The sequence below is a fragment of the Helianthus annuus genome, chromosome 13 (genome assembly GCF_002127325.2).
Source record: "Helianthus annuus cultivar XRQ/B chromosome 13, HanXRQr2.0-SUNRISE, whole genome shotgun sequence".
In the NCBI taxonomy this organism is placed as follows: domain Eukaryota; kingdom Viridiplantae; phylum Streptophyta; class Magnoliopsida; order Asterales; family Asteraceae; genus Helianthus; species Helianthus annuus.
The window spans coordinates 118,933,606-118,951,257 of record NC_035445.2 but is presented as its reverse complement, the minus strand read 5'-3'; the positions used below and the strand labels follow the sequence as shown (position 1 = coordinate 118,951,257).

Below are 17,652 nucleotides of genomic sequence, written 5' to 3'. Positions count from 1 at the left end.
GGTTATATGTATTCATATCAAAATTTATATTTATGATGTGTGATGCAAGAAATAATATGAAATATAAAAAATAATTTAAAACTTATAATCGTTGTGTCCTTCAAACGTAACCAACCTCAACAATAACATATTTATTTTAAAAAACTCATTCAAGGTTATATAAATGGAAAACACATTTATTTCCCGAAAGAACTCGATCAACTCCATGATTATCTTAAAGCCTTTCATTTTCTATCATAAAACCCATGTAATATATGGGTCTATAAACTAGTATATATAAAACAATTGCATTTTAATTATAAAAACTTCACATCCGTTTCTCTTATAAGTTTTAGATCTTGACATAAAATGCCGAACTATTTTGATTTATAAGAAAAAAAAAAACAAAAACAATTTAGTTAAACAGGTCATCCCAACTGACATAAACCCAAACCATTTTAGCTAAACATGTTAAAATTGATCCCAACCCATTTAAACGAAATCCAAACCCCACAAATTACATGTTACACTCATGTCATATTAGAAATTCACACAACTACGAAAGGTGTTACCCCTAATCCCTTTAACAACGTTAAGAATAAGTCTAATATTTGATTTATGATAACAATTGAAACACGAAGATGCCCAACTAACCCATCATGTATCATTCCTATGCCTAACAATAACATTAATTCCCAACACCAACCCACCCATATATAAACATCAAACCGACCCGAACCGACTCAACTTAAATCTACCCCACCCCCTTTCTCCTTCTTCAACCTCAACAAAACAAAACAACGCCTGCAAAATGGCTCTCCTAGCTAGACAATCGCACCGCCTCTCTCTCCTCGCGTCCTCCACACGCGCCGCCGCATCGATCCACACTACCGTCCCGGCGTTAGCGGAAGGTTTCTCCTCTCCGGCGCCGTACTCACGGCCAGGTCCACCGGCCACATCTTCACCTGCAGGTCTATCAAAAACGGCTGAATTTGTGATCTCGAAGGTGGACGATCTGATGAACTGGGCCCGTCGTGGATCGATCTGGCCCATGACGTTCGGTCTGGCGTGCTGTGCGGTTGAGATGATGCATACCGGTGCTGCTAGGTATGATTTGGATCGGTTTGGGATTATTTTCAGGCCTAGCCCTAGGCAGAGTGATTGTATGATTGTTGCTGGTACTCTTACCAACAAGATGGCTCCTGCTTTGAGAAAGTATGTGTTTCTTGACCTTTCTGTTTTTATATATGTTGTGGTTTGGTGATTAGTAGGTTCTAGAGATTGGAGATTCTGTGTAATTTTGTTTTTGGTTAGGGTTTCTAGGGTTTCATGACTGTTGAGTATGGACAGAACCTTTGCTTAGGGTTTCATGAGTATTGAGTATGGACAGAACTTTGGTTTTGAGGCGCACCAAAGCGATAGGGTCTAAATCCAAGGTGCGAAGCGCAAAGGCGCAGTGTTTTACGTAATTGAGGTCTAATTTGTATATATGTTTTTTATTCTCGCTCATTATTGACAAGACTGGGAAAGATTGGAGTTCTCGTGGGTTTTAGGATCATTTACCGAAATTTAGACATAAATAAAGCACTATAAATAACCTTTCTGTTACGTATCTGTATTTTTAACAATGAACGAATTCATATGGACTGTATGCAATAGTTTGGTTATTACTTGTGTTGTGTGGCAATTAATAGCTTCTGAATATTTTGTTATTGTTTAGGTTTCTTTTGTAGGGTTTTAGGGCTATGGAGTGTTGACTGTTGTACTGTTTATCTGGCCACTGGTAGCTAGTTTGAATGAATTTAAGTTTTGCTTGTGCTTGAGGTTATTTTAGAAGAACTTATGAGATTGTTTTATTGTAATTAACAATGGATTCAAGATGTGGCCAGCCTTGAAGAGGAATATTGAATATGTATATGATGGATAGTGGTCAGTGGAGATTCTGTATGCTGATAAGGGGCTCAATGATTAGGCATTTTCCTTGTAATTCGTTATCGTATCGTATGATAGTTGGCTTGGATGTACTTTTCTTTTTGACTTATTTTGCATTTCTAATTAACTTCTTTCTTATATATCTGTATTTTTAACTATGAGATGATCAAAATACACACCGACTCTATGTAGTAGTTTGGTAATTATTGCTTCTGTATTCTTTATTTTTTGTTTAGGATTTCTAGGGTTTCATGACTATTGAGTGTGGACTATTATGTTGTTTATGCTTGTGTATCTTTGAAAGATGGCACCTACAAACAAACAAGCACACACCAAAGGGAAGTTTTTTTTTTCTGGCCGCTGGTAGCTAGTTTGAATGGATTTTGGTTTGTTTGTTCTGCTTGAGGATAAATTGGGATTTTGATTTACTACTCGAATAGGGTTGTGCATGTTCATGACTGTTATTTGTCTATTTGCCTTTCCAAAGATAGATCAGAACATTAGATTGGTTAATTGTGTCACTTTTAGAAAACTCATGTCATAGAGGTACAAATATAAATAGTTAGCATGGTTGGTGAATTGGAAGGTGTGATGCGCACTGAGGTATTAAGAACCCGAAAGCCGAGTCACGAGGCAAGAGCCTCATGTACTCAAGGCATTGCTCTACGTAAAACCAAAAGTTGTTTCCTTCTCGTCTCTTTTACTTAAGTTTTGCTCATATTTACACGTCAGCCTTCTTCATACCCTAATTTTGACCAGTTTTGACCCACATGTGCATTAAGTGCTGCTTCGTGGCCTTGGTGTGTTTTTCTGATCGCCTTGCAGCTTGCATGCACCTGAGGGCTGCTGAGGCGCACTTTTAATGGCTAGATAGTTAGCTTGATTGTTTGTGTCAAATTCATTTCAACATTCACTGTGGAGTAATTTATAGTCGAGAAAAGTGAAATTTAAATTTAAATTCATCCACCACGATGTTCTTTTTTTCATTATTTTGATTACCTTTTTAACCAGTTGGAAGTCAAAATCGATTGTTGCCACTTCAATGAGCAGCAGAACATTACATTTCATTCCAACAAGTTATCTGCAAACATGTATTTAAGCAGAGCAATTATTTTATGTACTTTGTATGAAGCATAGTTGTTAATAGCGGCTACAGCGCGCTATGTAGCCTTGCGACCAAGTGTCGCTATATGTCATAGCGACAGTTTTTTTTTCGGAGATGCATTCGTGTCCGCAGGACGTGCGGGCACGCACGAGTTCAATTAAATTCCAGTTCAGAAACTCATTTTTTGCTACTAACTATTAGTGTTTGTTAATATACATGTAAAATAGCATATATACAAGGGTATTTTGATGTAATATACATATAAAAATGTTCAAAAATTATTTTCTAGTGTAATCACTATTTATAAAATAGCCGTCGCTATTTGTCGCTATTCGCTACGTAGCCTATAGGCTAAGCAGTCAATAGCGGTGCTATAGCGGTTAGCGGACCTCAGGGTGTGTAGTGGTCCAAATAGCGGTGGCCTATAGCGGTTCCGCTATTAGCGGTGCTAAATACCGCTATAGCGGTGCGATAGTGGTGCTATAGCAGTGGCCTATAGCGGTTATAGCAGTAACGGTGTTTAATTGTGTTAATTCTTAAATTAAATACGTCAAAGTTACTATTAGTATTTGATTTGTGACAGATTGATATTACTATGAATTTTGATATTACTATTAATATTTTTCAAAGATATATTTATATATATATATATATAAAAATACATAAATTATGCATGGTATAAAAATTACCGCTGTACCACCGCTATAACCTATATATCATATAGCGGACCTTGACCGCTATTCGATTTTGGACCACTTTAACTGCATAGCCTATAGGTGCCTTGTCGCTATTCGCTATCGACAACTATGGTATGAAGTCTCAGCTATGTTGGTTGGCTGCATAATACACTCGTGTGTTTAAGTTTTCCAGGTTGATGAAACTCATCGTTTTGTATATAATACCCATACTGCAGTTCATAAAAGAAGAAAATAACATTGTTTTGTTTGGTAGTTGCACTCTCCTTTTCATTTTTAACTTTCCCTTTGTGTGGTCTGAATACTTTATCACAGATTTGGTGTGTGTAAACCTTACCTCATACTATTTCTAAATGGGAATAATTGGTAAGTGTTTTGCTCAATCCACCTGGGTTATTGCCACTCCGTAGTTGGTATGACTGCTATATTGATCATCTATCAAATATATTCTGAAAATTTAGGTTTGAAGTAGTTGAATAACATTCATTATTTATATTGAAGCTATAGAATATGCCTGTTAGTTTATTGTCTTGTGACAGGATGTATACCTTTAGCTGCAGACATGTATCTTTCTTTCTTTCTTTATGTTTGAAAGCCTATTTATTGTTTACGTAAGCTGCACTTTATCTGGTCCCACTGTTTAGCATGGTATTGGGAGGAACCTGTGAGTTTTCCCAAATAGTTTCTTATGGTAACTGAAAAAAGAATGTAATTATGGCGATGCATTATTTTAATATTAAACCTAACCAGAACAGGCAAATGAAAACAAAACCAACAAAATATGGAACCATTGCAGGCTAAGTTTAGAACCAGTGTGGTCCAGAATAAACCCCTGAAGTGGTTCTTTTAATAGTATTGTGTACTTGGGTTACGTGCTTCTGTGCATATTTGTCTTGTATCACATATAAACTGAAATAGGTGATAAAAGATATATAGTAAAGTGACACATTTCTATGCATTCACAAACAAATTGACCATCTCACAAGAATTTTAGTCGACTCTGCTTTGACCAACTTTTCATGACATTTGTTTTACCAAATTCTTGTGCTATATATAAAATGATTACATGTTAGACTGAAATGGTAAATTCACTTGCAGGGTGTATGACCAGATGCCCGAGCCAAGGTGGGTGATATCCATGGGAAGCTGTGCAAATGGTGGTGGATACTACCACTACTCATACTCTGTCGTCAGGGGTTGTGACAGGATCGTCCCAGTTGACATTTACGTCCCTGGGTGCCCACCGACAGCCGAGGCTCTCTTATACGGGCTTCTCCAGCTGCAGAAAAAGATCAACCGACGCAAGGACTTCCTTCACTGGTGGACCAAGTGAGGTTCTCACTTCTCACTGAACTGTGTTTTTTCACCAAATAAGTTGTGTGTTTGCTATTCCTGCTCATGTATCATGCAACTATCACACACCCAAAAATGGTTTTTCTATGGCTGTTTGTTGTTTTTTGTTAAAATGGGGATTGAATAAGACACCTAAAAATGCTTGTTCTGTTTACGAACTTTTGTTAATTATATTATTTAGTGCTTAATTTGCACCAGCTATGGAAATACAAGACTATAAGTGGGATTTTGTTGGGTTTGTGTTTGTTTGTATTTGGTCACAATTGATAAGGTGATGATGTGCTTATCATTTTGTGACACTAGATATATTATTGAAAATGCTTACTTTGGAATATGAGTTATGTTTAAATTGTCATAACAACATTGTTTAATTACTTATTGCTTGTGAGTTTAATAAAATACAAATTTCAGAACTAACCTAAATGATCAACTTTATGATTTTAAATATTCTACATTCAAACCTTGTATCTAAAATATGAAACCTCACTTGTTTATAACGTTCATATACAGTTTTTGTAATGGCACCTAAAAGGAAAGATTGTTGGTGAAATGACTATTTTTTGCTAGGTTGTTTGCAGCAGGGCCGGCCCTGAGAATTCGTGTACCTTGTTCGAGCTCGAAAAAATGTGCCTTAGGTTTTAACGAAATTGGGTATTGGACTCGCTAAAGGTCTAAACCTAATGTGAATAGGCTAATAACTAATCTAAATCATAAGAATAGTTTTGTAAATATGTTGGTGTTTTTATAGGTGTACTTTATTATTATTATTTTTTTTTTTTGCATATACATTATGGAGTTTTTTTTTTAAATAACGTTGCCCTTCGAAATATCGGGCGTTGGCCGGTGGTCCTCCCCGCCCACCCCCAGGGCCGCCCCTGCACATCAGCAACCGAAGAAACTCCCTACAAACATCAGCCACCCTCTCTTCTACGATTCACATTCTTCTTCTTCGTTTATGGACCTTATAGGCAGACTTTCACCTCAGGAATCATCGTTGCCCTTCTCCTCCAGCTTAGCGCTAGGCCACACCACGAACGTTCGCGGGGCTCCAATTGCGGAAGCTCTTATGTCCTGAAAATTTTGTTACCTTTGGTTTGAAGAACGGATTTTATTAGTTTATTCTTCAAAATTATTTTATCGTGTTAGGTGAGATGTGAACGTCATTCGACTTAAATGATGTATTGTGTGTTTACTATAAACATAATCGAAATTACAAAAAGTACCTAAAAAGGTAAATGATTATCATGTTGTACTTGAAAATACACTTATAACGAAATATCCACTTGTTTTACATGTGTAGCGAAGTGGATTTTCAATCAATTTGTCACCACAAGTTCATGCTGGCACACTTTACCATGTCGTATTCGTTACATCATTAGTCTTATTCGTGTGTAACACTTCACGCGTCTTGTTCGCATGTAACAATACTTCACACGTAATAAAAAAAAGTGTCCTCTACACTTCACACTTCGGCTCTCACACAATATGTATGGTAGCGAAATACTTGACATGTGCATTAGTTAGTATTAAATATTAATGTATGAATAGGATTTCCATTATTTACTTTAGTAGCACAAACACATTAGTATAATATTATTTATGGTTGAATATTAGGCTATAAGGTGTGGTGATATTTCTAATCATCATCATTACCATTCATGTCAACGTCACATCATTCCATTCTCTACCACCATCCTTCATCACCAACCTATATGGTGTGATGATGGTCCACCACTATCCTCCATCATCAATCAAATATCTCAAAATCTTCAAAGATGGCTCGTGGTCTTCGTGGAAGAACCCACGATCACCACGCATGGTGATTGAGGGGGAGCGATGTACCATTGGCACCACGTCCCACGTGGCTCCATGGCCCTCTCCACTTCTTCCATACCACATAGCCTTAGTGAATATAGTTGGGAGCAAACAAACCACACCTTAAAAAGTGAATTTAGTAATATTATGTATTAGAGGATATGGAGTGGTACCGAGGAAGGTTGGGGAAAACGGCCTCAGAACACCTGTCCCCAATCCTAAGGAAAAAAAGTCATCTTTCGGTGAGTTATCATTGATTATTACTTAGTTATTATTGATTGTTACCGATAAGAATTAAGGGTAGATGCTATTCAACGATCATATGACCGTTAAAATTAAAAATACATTTATCTTTTTTTTTTTAATCCAATAGATTTTACCTAACTTTTACCAAATAATTTTTTTCAAAGTCCCATGGGTTATATGATCAAATACATAGTCTCCTAAAAATAGGAAGGATATCAAACGGACTCTGATTGAATCCATTCAAGGAGCATTGGAACCGTCTCCTCAAACTCTACAATATGAGATTTTAGGTTTTTGCTTTTGGACATTTAGCTTGTAGATTTCAGAATTGTTTAGATGATTGTGTCTTTTTATTTAGCATTGTGTCTTTTTATATTTGTGTCATTATTTGTTTTTGCGACTCATTGTGTCTTTTTTTCTCAATATTCTGTTATATTTATCGGCGTTGTGTTAAATTTTAGCGATTCATTGTGCCTTCTCACCCTTCTTATTTTAGAAGACTTTGTAGGAAAACTTTATCTGTATATACAAAGCATTTTACATGTTTTTTTTTCACACAAAACTATGCTCTCTCAATCTATTTATTGTACACTGGTATTTCTTTCTACTCTTCTATTTCCACAATGCCTTGGACCAGCACGAAGGAAATAGCCTTATGCAAGGCTGAGGTTCATATTTACGCATGCGTCCACGTCATATTTACGCATAATGTCAAATAATTACACAACCATATAAACTAAGACACAACCTATCATAGCGATACTAGGGTGTATGAAAAGAGCGAAATGTGTCCCTCTTCGTGAAGTTGAGAGTTTAAGTTCTATAGTAGACATAGGTCTATATTTTAGAGTAGAATTAAAAAGGTGTTTGAGTTAATAGAAAAAATGTATGTTTTTTTGCATAGACATTGTTACACACGATCTAACACATCCACCTTTCTTAAAAATAATAAAATTCTCAAGATATATATTAAAAATGTTCTACCCATAACACATCGACCTTTCTTAAAAATAATAAAATTCTCAATTTTATGATATATTCTAAAATATTATAGAGGTTTTTACTAAAGTATGTAAAGCCATTTAGTTGTAACAAAAATTGTGAATGTGAGAATAACCTATTGGCTAGCTATTGAAATAGTAAAAAAGTTAAAGCTTTAAAAAACTATAAGATTTACCTTTTCCACTACTCTTAGCCAGTAAATAAAAATAGACAACAGTAATAGCCTATTTGAATTTGATAAAGAATAGTAAAAAGTTAAGCTCTAAAAAAGAGTAAAGTACACTTTCAATCACGAGAGTTTACACCCAATCACGTTTTCAACCCTCATTTGAAAAAAACGAACAATCAAGTCCATGTGGTTTGTTAATTGGAATCAATCAAGTCCCTTCACTAATTTATATTAGACAACGGTTAGTTGACTTGGATATTTATGTCTTTTTACTTATAAATGGAAGGGTACTATTGTCATTTCGTATCTAATCAACCCTTTCTCCTCACTAGATCCGAAATTCACTCTCTCTCTCTCTCTCTCTCTTTCGTTACTAATCAAAATCATGTTACAACCTGCAACCCTAGTTCCCTCTCAATTTCGATCTCTATTTTCCCCCCAAATTAACCCTTTCTCCTCACCAAATTAACCCTAGCTCCCTATATATGAATTCTGAAACATTAGATGCTCATAAGATAAGAAAAGAGAAGAATAAGTGGGGAGACTGCAATAAATTTTATACAAGAAGACGTAAAAGAGTAATTAATCACGCCTCCGCCACCGTAGCTCCGGTCACCGCTTCTCTGACCACCGCATGCGCCGCTTTCCAGTCACCGAAGCAGTCGCAGGTTCTCTAATTAACACCATCGTCAGGCCCTGTGGGGCACCTAGCTTCACCGATAGCTTCAGTGAAGTCCAATCATGAAAGAAGGAGAGTAAATGTTGGTGAATTTTTCAAGCGTGTTTAATCAAAAGAAGGAGAATGGTGGGGATGATTTGAGTAAGAGTTGATTGATTGGATGATGATTTTGATTTTTTGATTACGGAAGATTGTGGGGCTTCTGATATGTTAGTAATTTCCACTGTTAGTAGTACCCACTGTTATGATATCCACTGTTATGTAGTAACATCAGTGGATAGCTATTAAGCAGTGGATAGTTAATAAAGGGGGATTATCAGTGGATAGTTAGTACATCAGTAGATAGGTTAAGGGGGTTAATTGTAAAATACGATAGTGTAAGGGTTGTATTGTAAATAGTGTTGAAAGAGTAGTTAAAAGTAGTTACCGGCTAACCGTTTTGGTAGCTTGGTTTTGGGGTTTCTCTCTCTCTAGTTTCTCTCTCTAAAATTTAGCTCAAATCATTGGTATCAGAGCCACCGACCCTCGTCGGAGCTCCGGTCACCATCATCACCGCTAATTTCGCGCAATTCTGATCGATTCCAATTCATTTCTATTCCTTGTTCTGTTCTTTGAAGCTTGGATTGATCAATCGTGATCAATTCATTCCGGGTTTGATCAGTTTGTGATCAAATCATTCTCAAATTCGTTTGAACTTCTTGATTTTCTTTAATTCATTTCCGATAAGCATGACTACTGGTACAAGGCAGCAAGAAATGGAGAAGCAAAGTAAGGATAATCAGTTAACATTGGGAAAATTGGAGATTATTGTGCAAGATCTTCAAGCCAATTCCTAATTGATCGGTGACAACATGCAGACAGTTACTCAAAATGCTGAAGAAAGTAAGGCTGCTGTAGCACAAATTCAGTTACAGATACAATCCCTGTTGGATAAGATGACAATGATGGAAAACAATAGGGGTATGGTTGTTAATGGGGGCAATCCAGAGGCCAGATTAGCAAGGCTGGGGAGGTTAGACTTTCCTAAATTCAATGGGATGATGTGGAAGGGTGGATATACAAGAGTAATCATTTCTTTGAGGTGGATAAAACTCCTGAAAACTCAAAAATGAGATATGCAGTGGTTAATCTGGAAGGAAAAGCATTACAGTGGCATCAGGGTTATCTTAGAAGTAACAATCTGACCATTGATACTGTGAGTTGGGAAGACTATAGCCGATCTGCTACTGCAAGGTTTTCAATGGATCTTTTGGAAGATGCCATGGAGGAGTTAAAGAACCTGCATCAAACAGGAAGTCTACAAGACTACTGTGACGCCTTTGATGCATTGTTGAACAAGGTAAATATACCACAAGATTATGCTATGAGTATGTTTGTAGGAGGGTTAAGAATGGAATTAAGATGTCTTGTAAAAGCTTTTAAACCAAGAAACTTAAGAGAAGCTTATGCAATCACCAAACAACAGGAGAACTTACATAATATCCTATTTGGAAACCTGCACAATAAGAAATACACTGCTACCAGTTCAAACTATAATCAAAGAACCTATAACAACCAATTGAAACCACCACCCACTATGAATGCCAATAGTTTACCCTTGTTACCTACTCCAAAAGCTGTTACTTATGTCCCTGCAAAAACTACAAGAAGGCTTACCACCAAGGAAATGGCTGAGAAAAGGGAGAATGGGGAGTGTTTCTGGGGCAATGAAAGATTTACACCAAGTCATAATTGCAGAAATAAGCAGTTATTCAATCTGGAGTTGTCTGATGATACAGAAGAAGAGGAGCTTGTGATAGAAGAAGAAGTTGTGGAAGAGAATCCTCACATTTCATTGCATGCAATCACAGGTATTCCTTCATTTTCAACAATGAAGATCACAGGATCAATGGGTACCAGGAAACTGTTGATTCTAACAGATTCTGGGTTAACCCATAACTTCATCGATGTCAAGTTGATTAAGAAGTTGCAATGTGACTTACAGAAGGTTAAACCCATGAAAGTGACAGTAGCAAATGGAAATCAGTTGGAATGTGGTCTTAAGTGTAAAAACTTCAAATGGATGATGCAAGGGGTGTGGTTCATGGCTGATGTTTTGGTCTTACCCTTGGAAAACTATGATATGGTATTAGGGGTTCAATGGTTGGCAACTTTAGGAGACATAATCTGGAATTTCACTGATTTGACCATGAAATTTAAGATCAATGAGAAGGAGTATGTGTTGAAAGGTACTGAGAATAACAAAATGGAAGTATGTTCAAATGATAAGATGGCTAACTTGTTGAACAGCATGACAGGGGTGGTTCAGTCCCAGATTTTTGGTCTGCAATTACTACAAGTGGAAGGTCAGGGAGCATTTGGTTCAACTGTGTCTGAACCAGTGATTGATGAAAAGTTGCAAGCAATAATAGAAGAATATGATGATGTTTTTCAAATTCCGAATGCTCTACCACCTAAAAGTTCTTGTGATCATCAAATTACTTTGGCCAATGAGAACAAGCCAATCAACTTGAGGTCTTACAGATATCAGGCATTACAGAAAGATGTTATTGAAAAAATGACTCAAGAATTGCTGGATTCTGGGGTGATAAGGGAAAGTAAAAGTGCTTTTGCTGCACCTGTTGTGTTAGTCAAAAAGAAAGATGGCACTTGGAGAATGTGAATTGACTACAGACAGTTAAATGAAGCCACTATTAAGAACAGATTTCCAATTCCTTTGATAGATGAACTGTTGGAAGAATTAAGAGGGGCAATTGTTTTTTCAAAATTGGATTTAAGGTCTGGATATCATCAAGTAAGGATGTTTGAGTCAGATATTCATAAAACAGCTTTTAGAACTCACCAAGGCTTGTTTGAGTTTTTAGTCATGCCATTTGGGCTGACTAATGCCCCTGCTACATTCCAAGCACTGATGAATCAAACCTTCAAGTCATTTTTAAGGAGGTTTGTACTAGTGTTTTTCGATGATATACTGATATACAGTCCAAACATGCAGCAACATGTGGTTCACTTACAACAGGTGTTAGACACTTTAAGAAGACATCAGTTGCTTGCAAAGAAAACCAAGTGTAGTTTTGGAGGTCAGAAGGTGGAGTACTTAGGCCATGTAATCACTGCTGCAGGAGTATCCACTGATCCAACCAAAATAGAAGTTGTTCTACAATGGCCTGTTCTGGTAAATGTCAAACAGCTGAGGGGTTTTTTGGGGCTTTCTGGGTACTATAGAAGGTTTATCAGATCTTATGGAGTCATGGCCAAACCACTGACTGATTTGTTAAAGAAAGATGGATTCAAGTGGTCTGATTCAGCACAAAGTTCATTCCAACAGCTTAAGTCTGCTCTAAGCTCAGCTCCTGTACTGGCCCTACCAGACTTGAATCAAGTATTTGTAGTTGAAACTGATGCATCTTCTAAAGGAATTGGGGCAGTTTTAATGCAAGACAAACACCCACTGGCCTACATTAGTAAAGCATTGTCACCCAAACAGCAAACCATGTATGTCTATGATAAAGAACTGTTGGCCATACTATTTGCAGTCAAACAGTGGCATTATTATTTGATCTCTAATCATTTCATCATCAAGACTGATCAGAAAAGTTTGAAATTCTTCTTGGATCAAAAGATTACTACTCCCCTGCAACATTCTTGGATGGTGAAGTTAATGCACTATGACTTTGAGATTCAATACAAGAAGGGGATTGACAATGTGGTTGCTGATGCTCTTTCTAGGGTACAAGGTTCTTCTTTGTATGCCTTATCCATTTCATCTTTTGAACCACTGTTGCTAGAAAGGATTAAATCTGCTTGGAACAATGATCATGATCTTTCTGATATTATCCAAAAGTTGCAGAGAAGTGAACCTGTGGGTCACTTTGAGTGGATTAATGGATTATTAAGAAGGAAAGGTAAATTGGTTGTTGCTAATGACCCATCATTAAGGAAACAGATTTTACAGTATTGTCACGACTCTCCAGTTGGTGGTCACTCTGGGTACCATGCTACATTACAGAGATTTAAGGGGTTCTTTTATTGGAAGGGTCAGTCTAAGATGGTGAGGGAATGGGTCAGAAAATGCACAATTTGTCAACAGTCCAAGTATGAAACAGTAGCTTCACCAGGTTTGGTTCAACCTTTACCAGTTCCTACTTGTGTGTTTTCTGAGATCAGTATGGATTTTATAGTGGGACTACCTAAGTCTAAGGGTAAAAATGTGATATTTGTGGTAGTGGATAGATTGACAAAATATGCTCATTTTATGGGCATGACCCATCCCATTTCTGCAAATTCTGTTGCCAAAGCTTTTGTAGACAATGTGTATAAATTGCATGGTTAGCCAACCACCATTGTTTCAGATAGGGATTCTATATTCCTTAGCAACTTTTGGCAAGAGTTTACAAGGTTGCAGGGTATTTCTGTCACTATGTCAACTGCCTACCATCCTCAAACAGATGGTCAAACTGAAGTGGTAAACAGGTGTTTGGAAACTAATATTAGATGCATGGTTCTTCATTATGCTGAGTCTTGGGTTTCTTGGTTATCATTGGCTGAATGGTGGTATAACACCAACTACCACACTTCTATCAAGACTACTCCTTTCCAGACCCTTTATGGGTTCCCTCCACCAATTCATGTGCCATATGTTCATAGAGACACAAAAATGGCTGCTTTAGATGAGGAGATGTGTGCATGAGAGGAGGCTGTCAATATTTTAAGAAACATTTTGATAGTGGCTCAAAACAGACTAAGGCAACAAGCTAATCAACACAGAACTGACAGGGTGTTTGCAGAAGGCAGTTGGGTTTACTTGAAACTCAGACCCTACATTCAATCTTCTTTAAGAATGTCTGGGTATAATAAGTTTTCTCCAAAGTATTATGGGCCTTTTCTGATTGTCAAGAAAGTAGGGGAGGTGGCTTATAAGTTGGATTTACCCCCTGACACACAATTACATCCAGTCTTTCATGTGTCCTTGTTAAAAGCAGTTCATGGACCTCCAGCAAAAGTTACTCCTATTCCTAAAATCCCTAGATTTTCATTGCAGCCATTCAAAGTGTTAGACCAAAGGGTGGTAAAAATGGGTCAAAAAGCAGTGGCTCAAGTACTACTGGTTCAATGGGAAGGCCTTCCACTGTCTAAAGCAACTTGGGAAATTAAACATGATTTTCAATTAAGATTTCCGGATTGTGTATTGTAATAATTGTAGAACTGATTGTTGTTGTTGTACTTCCTTGAGGTCAAGGAATGTTAATAGGGGGGGGGGTATTGATATGTTAGTAATATCCACTGTTAGTAGTACCCACTGTTATGATATCCACTGTTATGTAGTAACATCAGTGGATAGCTATTAAGCAGTGGATAGTTAATAAAGGGGGATTATTAGTGGATAGTTAGTACATCAGTAGATAGGTTAAGGGGGTTAATTGTAAAATACGATAGTGTAAGGGTTGTATTGTAAATAGTGTTGAAAGAGTAGTTAAAAGTAGTTACCGGCTAACCGTTTTGGTAGCTTGGTTTTGGGGTTTTTCTCTCTAAAATTTAGCTCATATCAGCTTTCGATGGTAACACTTGCATAGGTTCAACTTCAACTTCATCGGTAACTGGTTTATCCTCTTGGTATTTTTTTTAGATCCATCAGTGGCCGGTTCAATTTGGGTGTAATCTTTATGTTCTTTCTTGATCTGTTGATCGTCTGGTCTTGAATCTTGTTCTTGATCCAGTAACTCAGGCTCAGGCTTAGGCTCAACTTTCATAGCAGCAATTTAGGGTAAGTTGAATTGAGGATGAAGATGGGTTGTGAGTTGCAGAGTCTATAAAGAAGATAAGACTAATTGGATTTACAATTTCAGTCCCTATAGAGACATTTTGGTCTTTTAACAGAAATGCCAATGTTCAACTAACGGATGTTAGTGAAAGGGACATTGATTCCAATTGACAACCACATGGACTTGATTGTTTGTTTTTTTTTTTTTTTTTTTTTTTTCAAAGGATAGTTGAAAATGTGATTGGATGTAAACCCCAAGAACTGAAATTGTATTTTACTCCTTTAAAAACTATAAGATTTATCTAAAGGAAAAAAAAAAAATCTATTCCAAACTTTTCGCTAGGGTTTTACGTACAAAAATAAATATGGCTGACGACTCCCACTAACGCAAATACGAAGAAGACGCCACTGCCGACTCACCTATGGACGAGGTCCAGCTTGCCAAACAGAAGGTTCAGGAGATCGCTGCGCGTATCTTTAACAACGCTGAAGCTAAGAGATCCAAGCTTCATAGCACTGGTGATGCCACAGAGTTCACTCCTGGTTCGATATTTTCATATATGTTGCTTTTCTTACACTTTTAGGCTTTATGATTGTGTTTGTTCTTGTTAGATATTAAAATTAGGTTTACATACATACCAGTTTATGTAGTGTTGGATGAATTTAGCTATGTGGTTTTGATTTTTTTTGTTACTTAGCGTTTTGCGTGAGTTGTTCTGTGACGTGTAGGGCTGGCAAATCGTGTCTTAGCTGGTTTAACAGACGCGAACAACAAAAATTTTAAACATGAATACGACTCAAAGATTGTTTGGGTATGTTACCTTTCCATGTTTATGTTTCACTTAGCTGTGTTTACATCCGGTTTGGCTAGTTTTGATGAAAATGATTTCAGGAAACGACAAGTCAAAACGTTTGGGTTGGGTGGGTTGGCCGAATCTTGATGGGTCAAGTCGGGTCGGTAGCAGTATGTTTTAATGGGTCAAGTATGTTTAATTAGTCATGTGTTTTTTAATGTTGAAGTGTTAAGCAAGATTAAGTTAGGGGGTTAATGGGCTAGTGGCCCTCTAATTATTAGTTAGTGGGTGTTTGTTTATTCCTATATATTGTACGTTTTCTTTATAATGAGAAGTAGGGTTTTTTTTGCAGCAAACACATTGTTTGTACGTGAGTTTTCTATGTGTGATTAAAGCCTTTAAATCCCAACTGGCCGGATCTATTGGTTTTTGGCGGTTTGTATGCAAGTTTTAAAATGATAAAAGATGTTATGAATAAAATACACAATATAACTGCATATTCGCAAAATATATATATATATATATACACGAGTAAGTTGTAAAAGTTAAACGGTCGGTTTGGTGTACACAGTTGATTTCTAGTTTCAAACCGTGAGCCAAATTGTTTAAGCGACAACCTTATGAATTTCAATCAGTTGACTTGCTTTTGGGTTGGGAGATGCGGTTGGAGCCTACTGCTTATGGCTTATGTTTTCATGTTTTGATCCTCACAGGTATGGGACATGTTGCTCCTTCAATACCTTCTACTTCAAGCAAAAAAATTGAGATCCCAAATGGCAAAGTTGGCATCATTATTGGTGATGGTCGGGAAAATATTAGTTATATTCAACGGCAATCTGGGGCAAAGATCCATATCACTGGGGAAATGGATGCAGACTTCAATTCACTTACAGGAGACGTTGAGATCATAGGTACTGCAGATTCTATAGCAAAAGCTGAGCTGTTGATTAAGGATGTTCTTGCTGCTGAGGTATATATTTGATTGACTTATTATAAACTCTTAGTTATTATATTATACAATGGGTTAAAATGGTTTCAGGTCTTTGATGTTCTTACCAGACTTTTATCAGGCATATAGACTTTTATTAGCTAGGCTTATGTATAGTGTCACTATTATACAAGCATTTAGACGTGTCTAATATTATGTGTTCTGTAAAACAGGCCGAGTCTAGGGAGTTCAACACAGTTTCCCAAGCTACATCGAATGCTCGTTCGCAGAAAAATCTTAATGACTTAGACATGGAGGACAAAAGCGAACCGGAACCACTAGTCCGTCCAACGGTTAGAGATAAACGCAAAGCGCTACACAATAAATCCCGACCATCATCCTCGAAAAGTACTACATCTAACTCCAATTCCGAGGTGATTGCCATTGTCGCTAGTTTGGAAGCAAAAATTGACCGGCTAATCCAGTTTAGCGAAGATGAGCGCATCGCGAGCGACCTTGCTTTCCTCCAAAAAGACTACTCGGGTTTACCGGAGGAGGATCAAGTATTTTTCGTGCAAAGGAAACAACAAATTCGCAAACGTCTACGCGAAACAAGTTTCGATTAGTTTTATTTTATAAAAATGCTTAGATTCATGATTTCCTCTTCAATTTGGATTAAATCTCAGATCTTATTATTATACAATAAACGTATCTAAGCATTTTTTGATAAACATATACTGTTTTTAATTCTTTTTTCTTATATAATACTAGTATGGTGCCCGCGTGATGCGGCGGGGGTAACAATTTGCATTGCGGTGCTCGTTTTTGGTAGTTTTCTTGTTCGTATAATATTTATTGTAGCATTATTGTGGTGAATATACGTCATAAGCGAAGTCATTGATTAATCCATTTCAGGGTGGTGTGCATCTTCAACCAAAGTTGTAACCAAAGTAATCGGTTAGTCTATTTTATTAACCAATCGATTTTTGGTTAATCAGTTCGACGGTTTTTTGTTCGGTTCTTTTAATTTTGGTTAATAACCAAAACAATAATTGAGTTAAAAATTTTGCTTTAAAATACATTAAATGGATGTATAAATACATATGATATTTAAGACTCGCCTTGCCAATTCCATTAAAAAAAGACACGGCCAATTAATTTATCAATTTGTTCCACAACCATTTATGTTAACAT

General features: G+C 36.8%; 3 protein-coding genes across 5 annotated transcripts; all 3 read left to right on the top strand.

The window, feature by feature from the left end:
• The first annotated feature begins 726 nt into the window (after nt 1-726).
• LOC110899195 (NADH dehydrogenase [ubiquinone] iron-sulfur protein 7, mitochondrial) lies at nt 727-5,302 on the top strand. Its single transcript, XM_022146068.2, has 2 exons — nt 727-1,194; nt 4,810-5,302. The coding sequence occupies exons 1-2, from the start codon at nt 791-793 to the stop codon at nt 5,042-5,044; spliced, it is 639 nt and encodes a 212-aa protein (XP_022001760.1). The 5' UTR covers nt 727-790; the 3' UTR covers nt 5,045-5,302.
• A 4,781-nt stretch (nt 5,303-10,083) lies between these two features.
• LOC110901610 lies at nt 10,084-11,637 on the top strand. The gene has a single exon (XM_022148420.1). It carries the CDS (start codon nt 10,084-10,086, stop codon nt 11,635-11,637), a length of 1,554 nt encoding a protein of 517 aa, XP_022004112.1.
• Nucleotides 11,638-15,051: 3,414 nt separating this feature from the next.
• On the top strand, nt 15,052-17,205 carry LOC110899194. Of its 3 annotated transcripts, none has more exons than XM_022146066.2 (3): nt 15,052-15,255; nt 16,244-16,500; nt 16,692-17,205. In XM_022146066.2, the coding sequence occupies exons 1-3, from the start codon at nt 15,159-15,161 to the stop codon at nt 17,082-17,084; spliced, it is 747 nt and encodes a 248-aa protein (XP_022001758.1). In that variant the 5' UTR covers nt 15,052-15,158; the 3' UTR covers nt 17,085-17,205. The 3 variants fall into 3 exon arrangements, with proteins under 3 accessions (XP_022001758.1, XP_022001757.1, XP_035837324.1); XM_022146065.2 differs by having other exon boundaries at nt 15,054-15,279; XM_035981431.1 differs by lacking the exon at nt 15,052-15,255 and adding an exon at nt 15,320-15,548.
• The last annotated feature ends 447 nt before the right edge of the window (nt 17,206-17,652 follow it).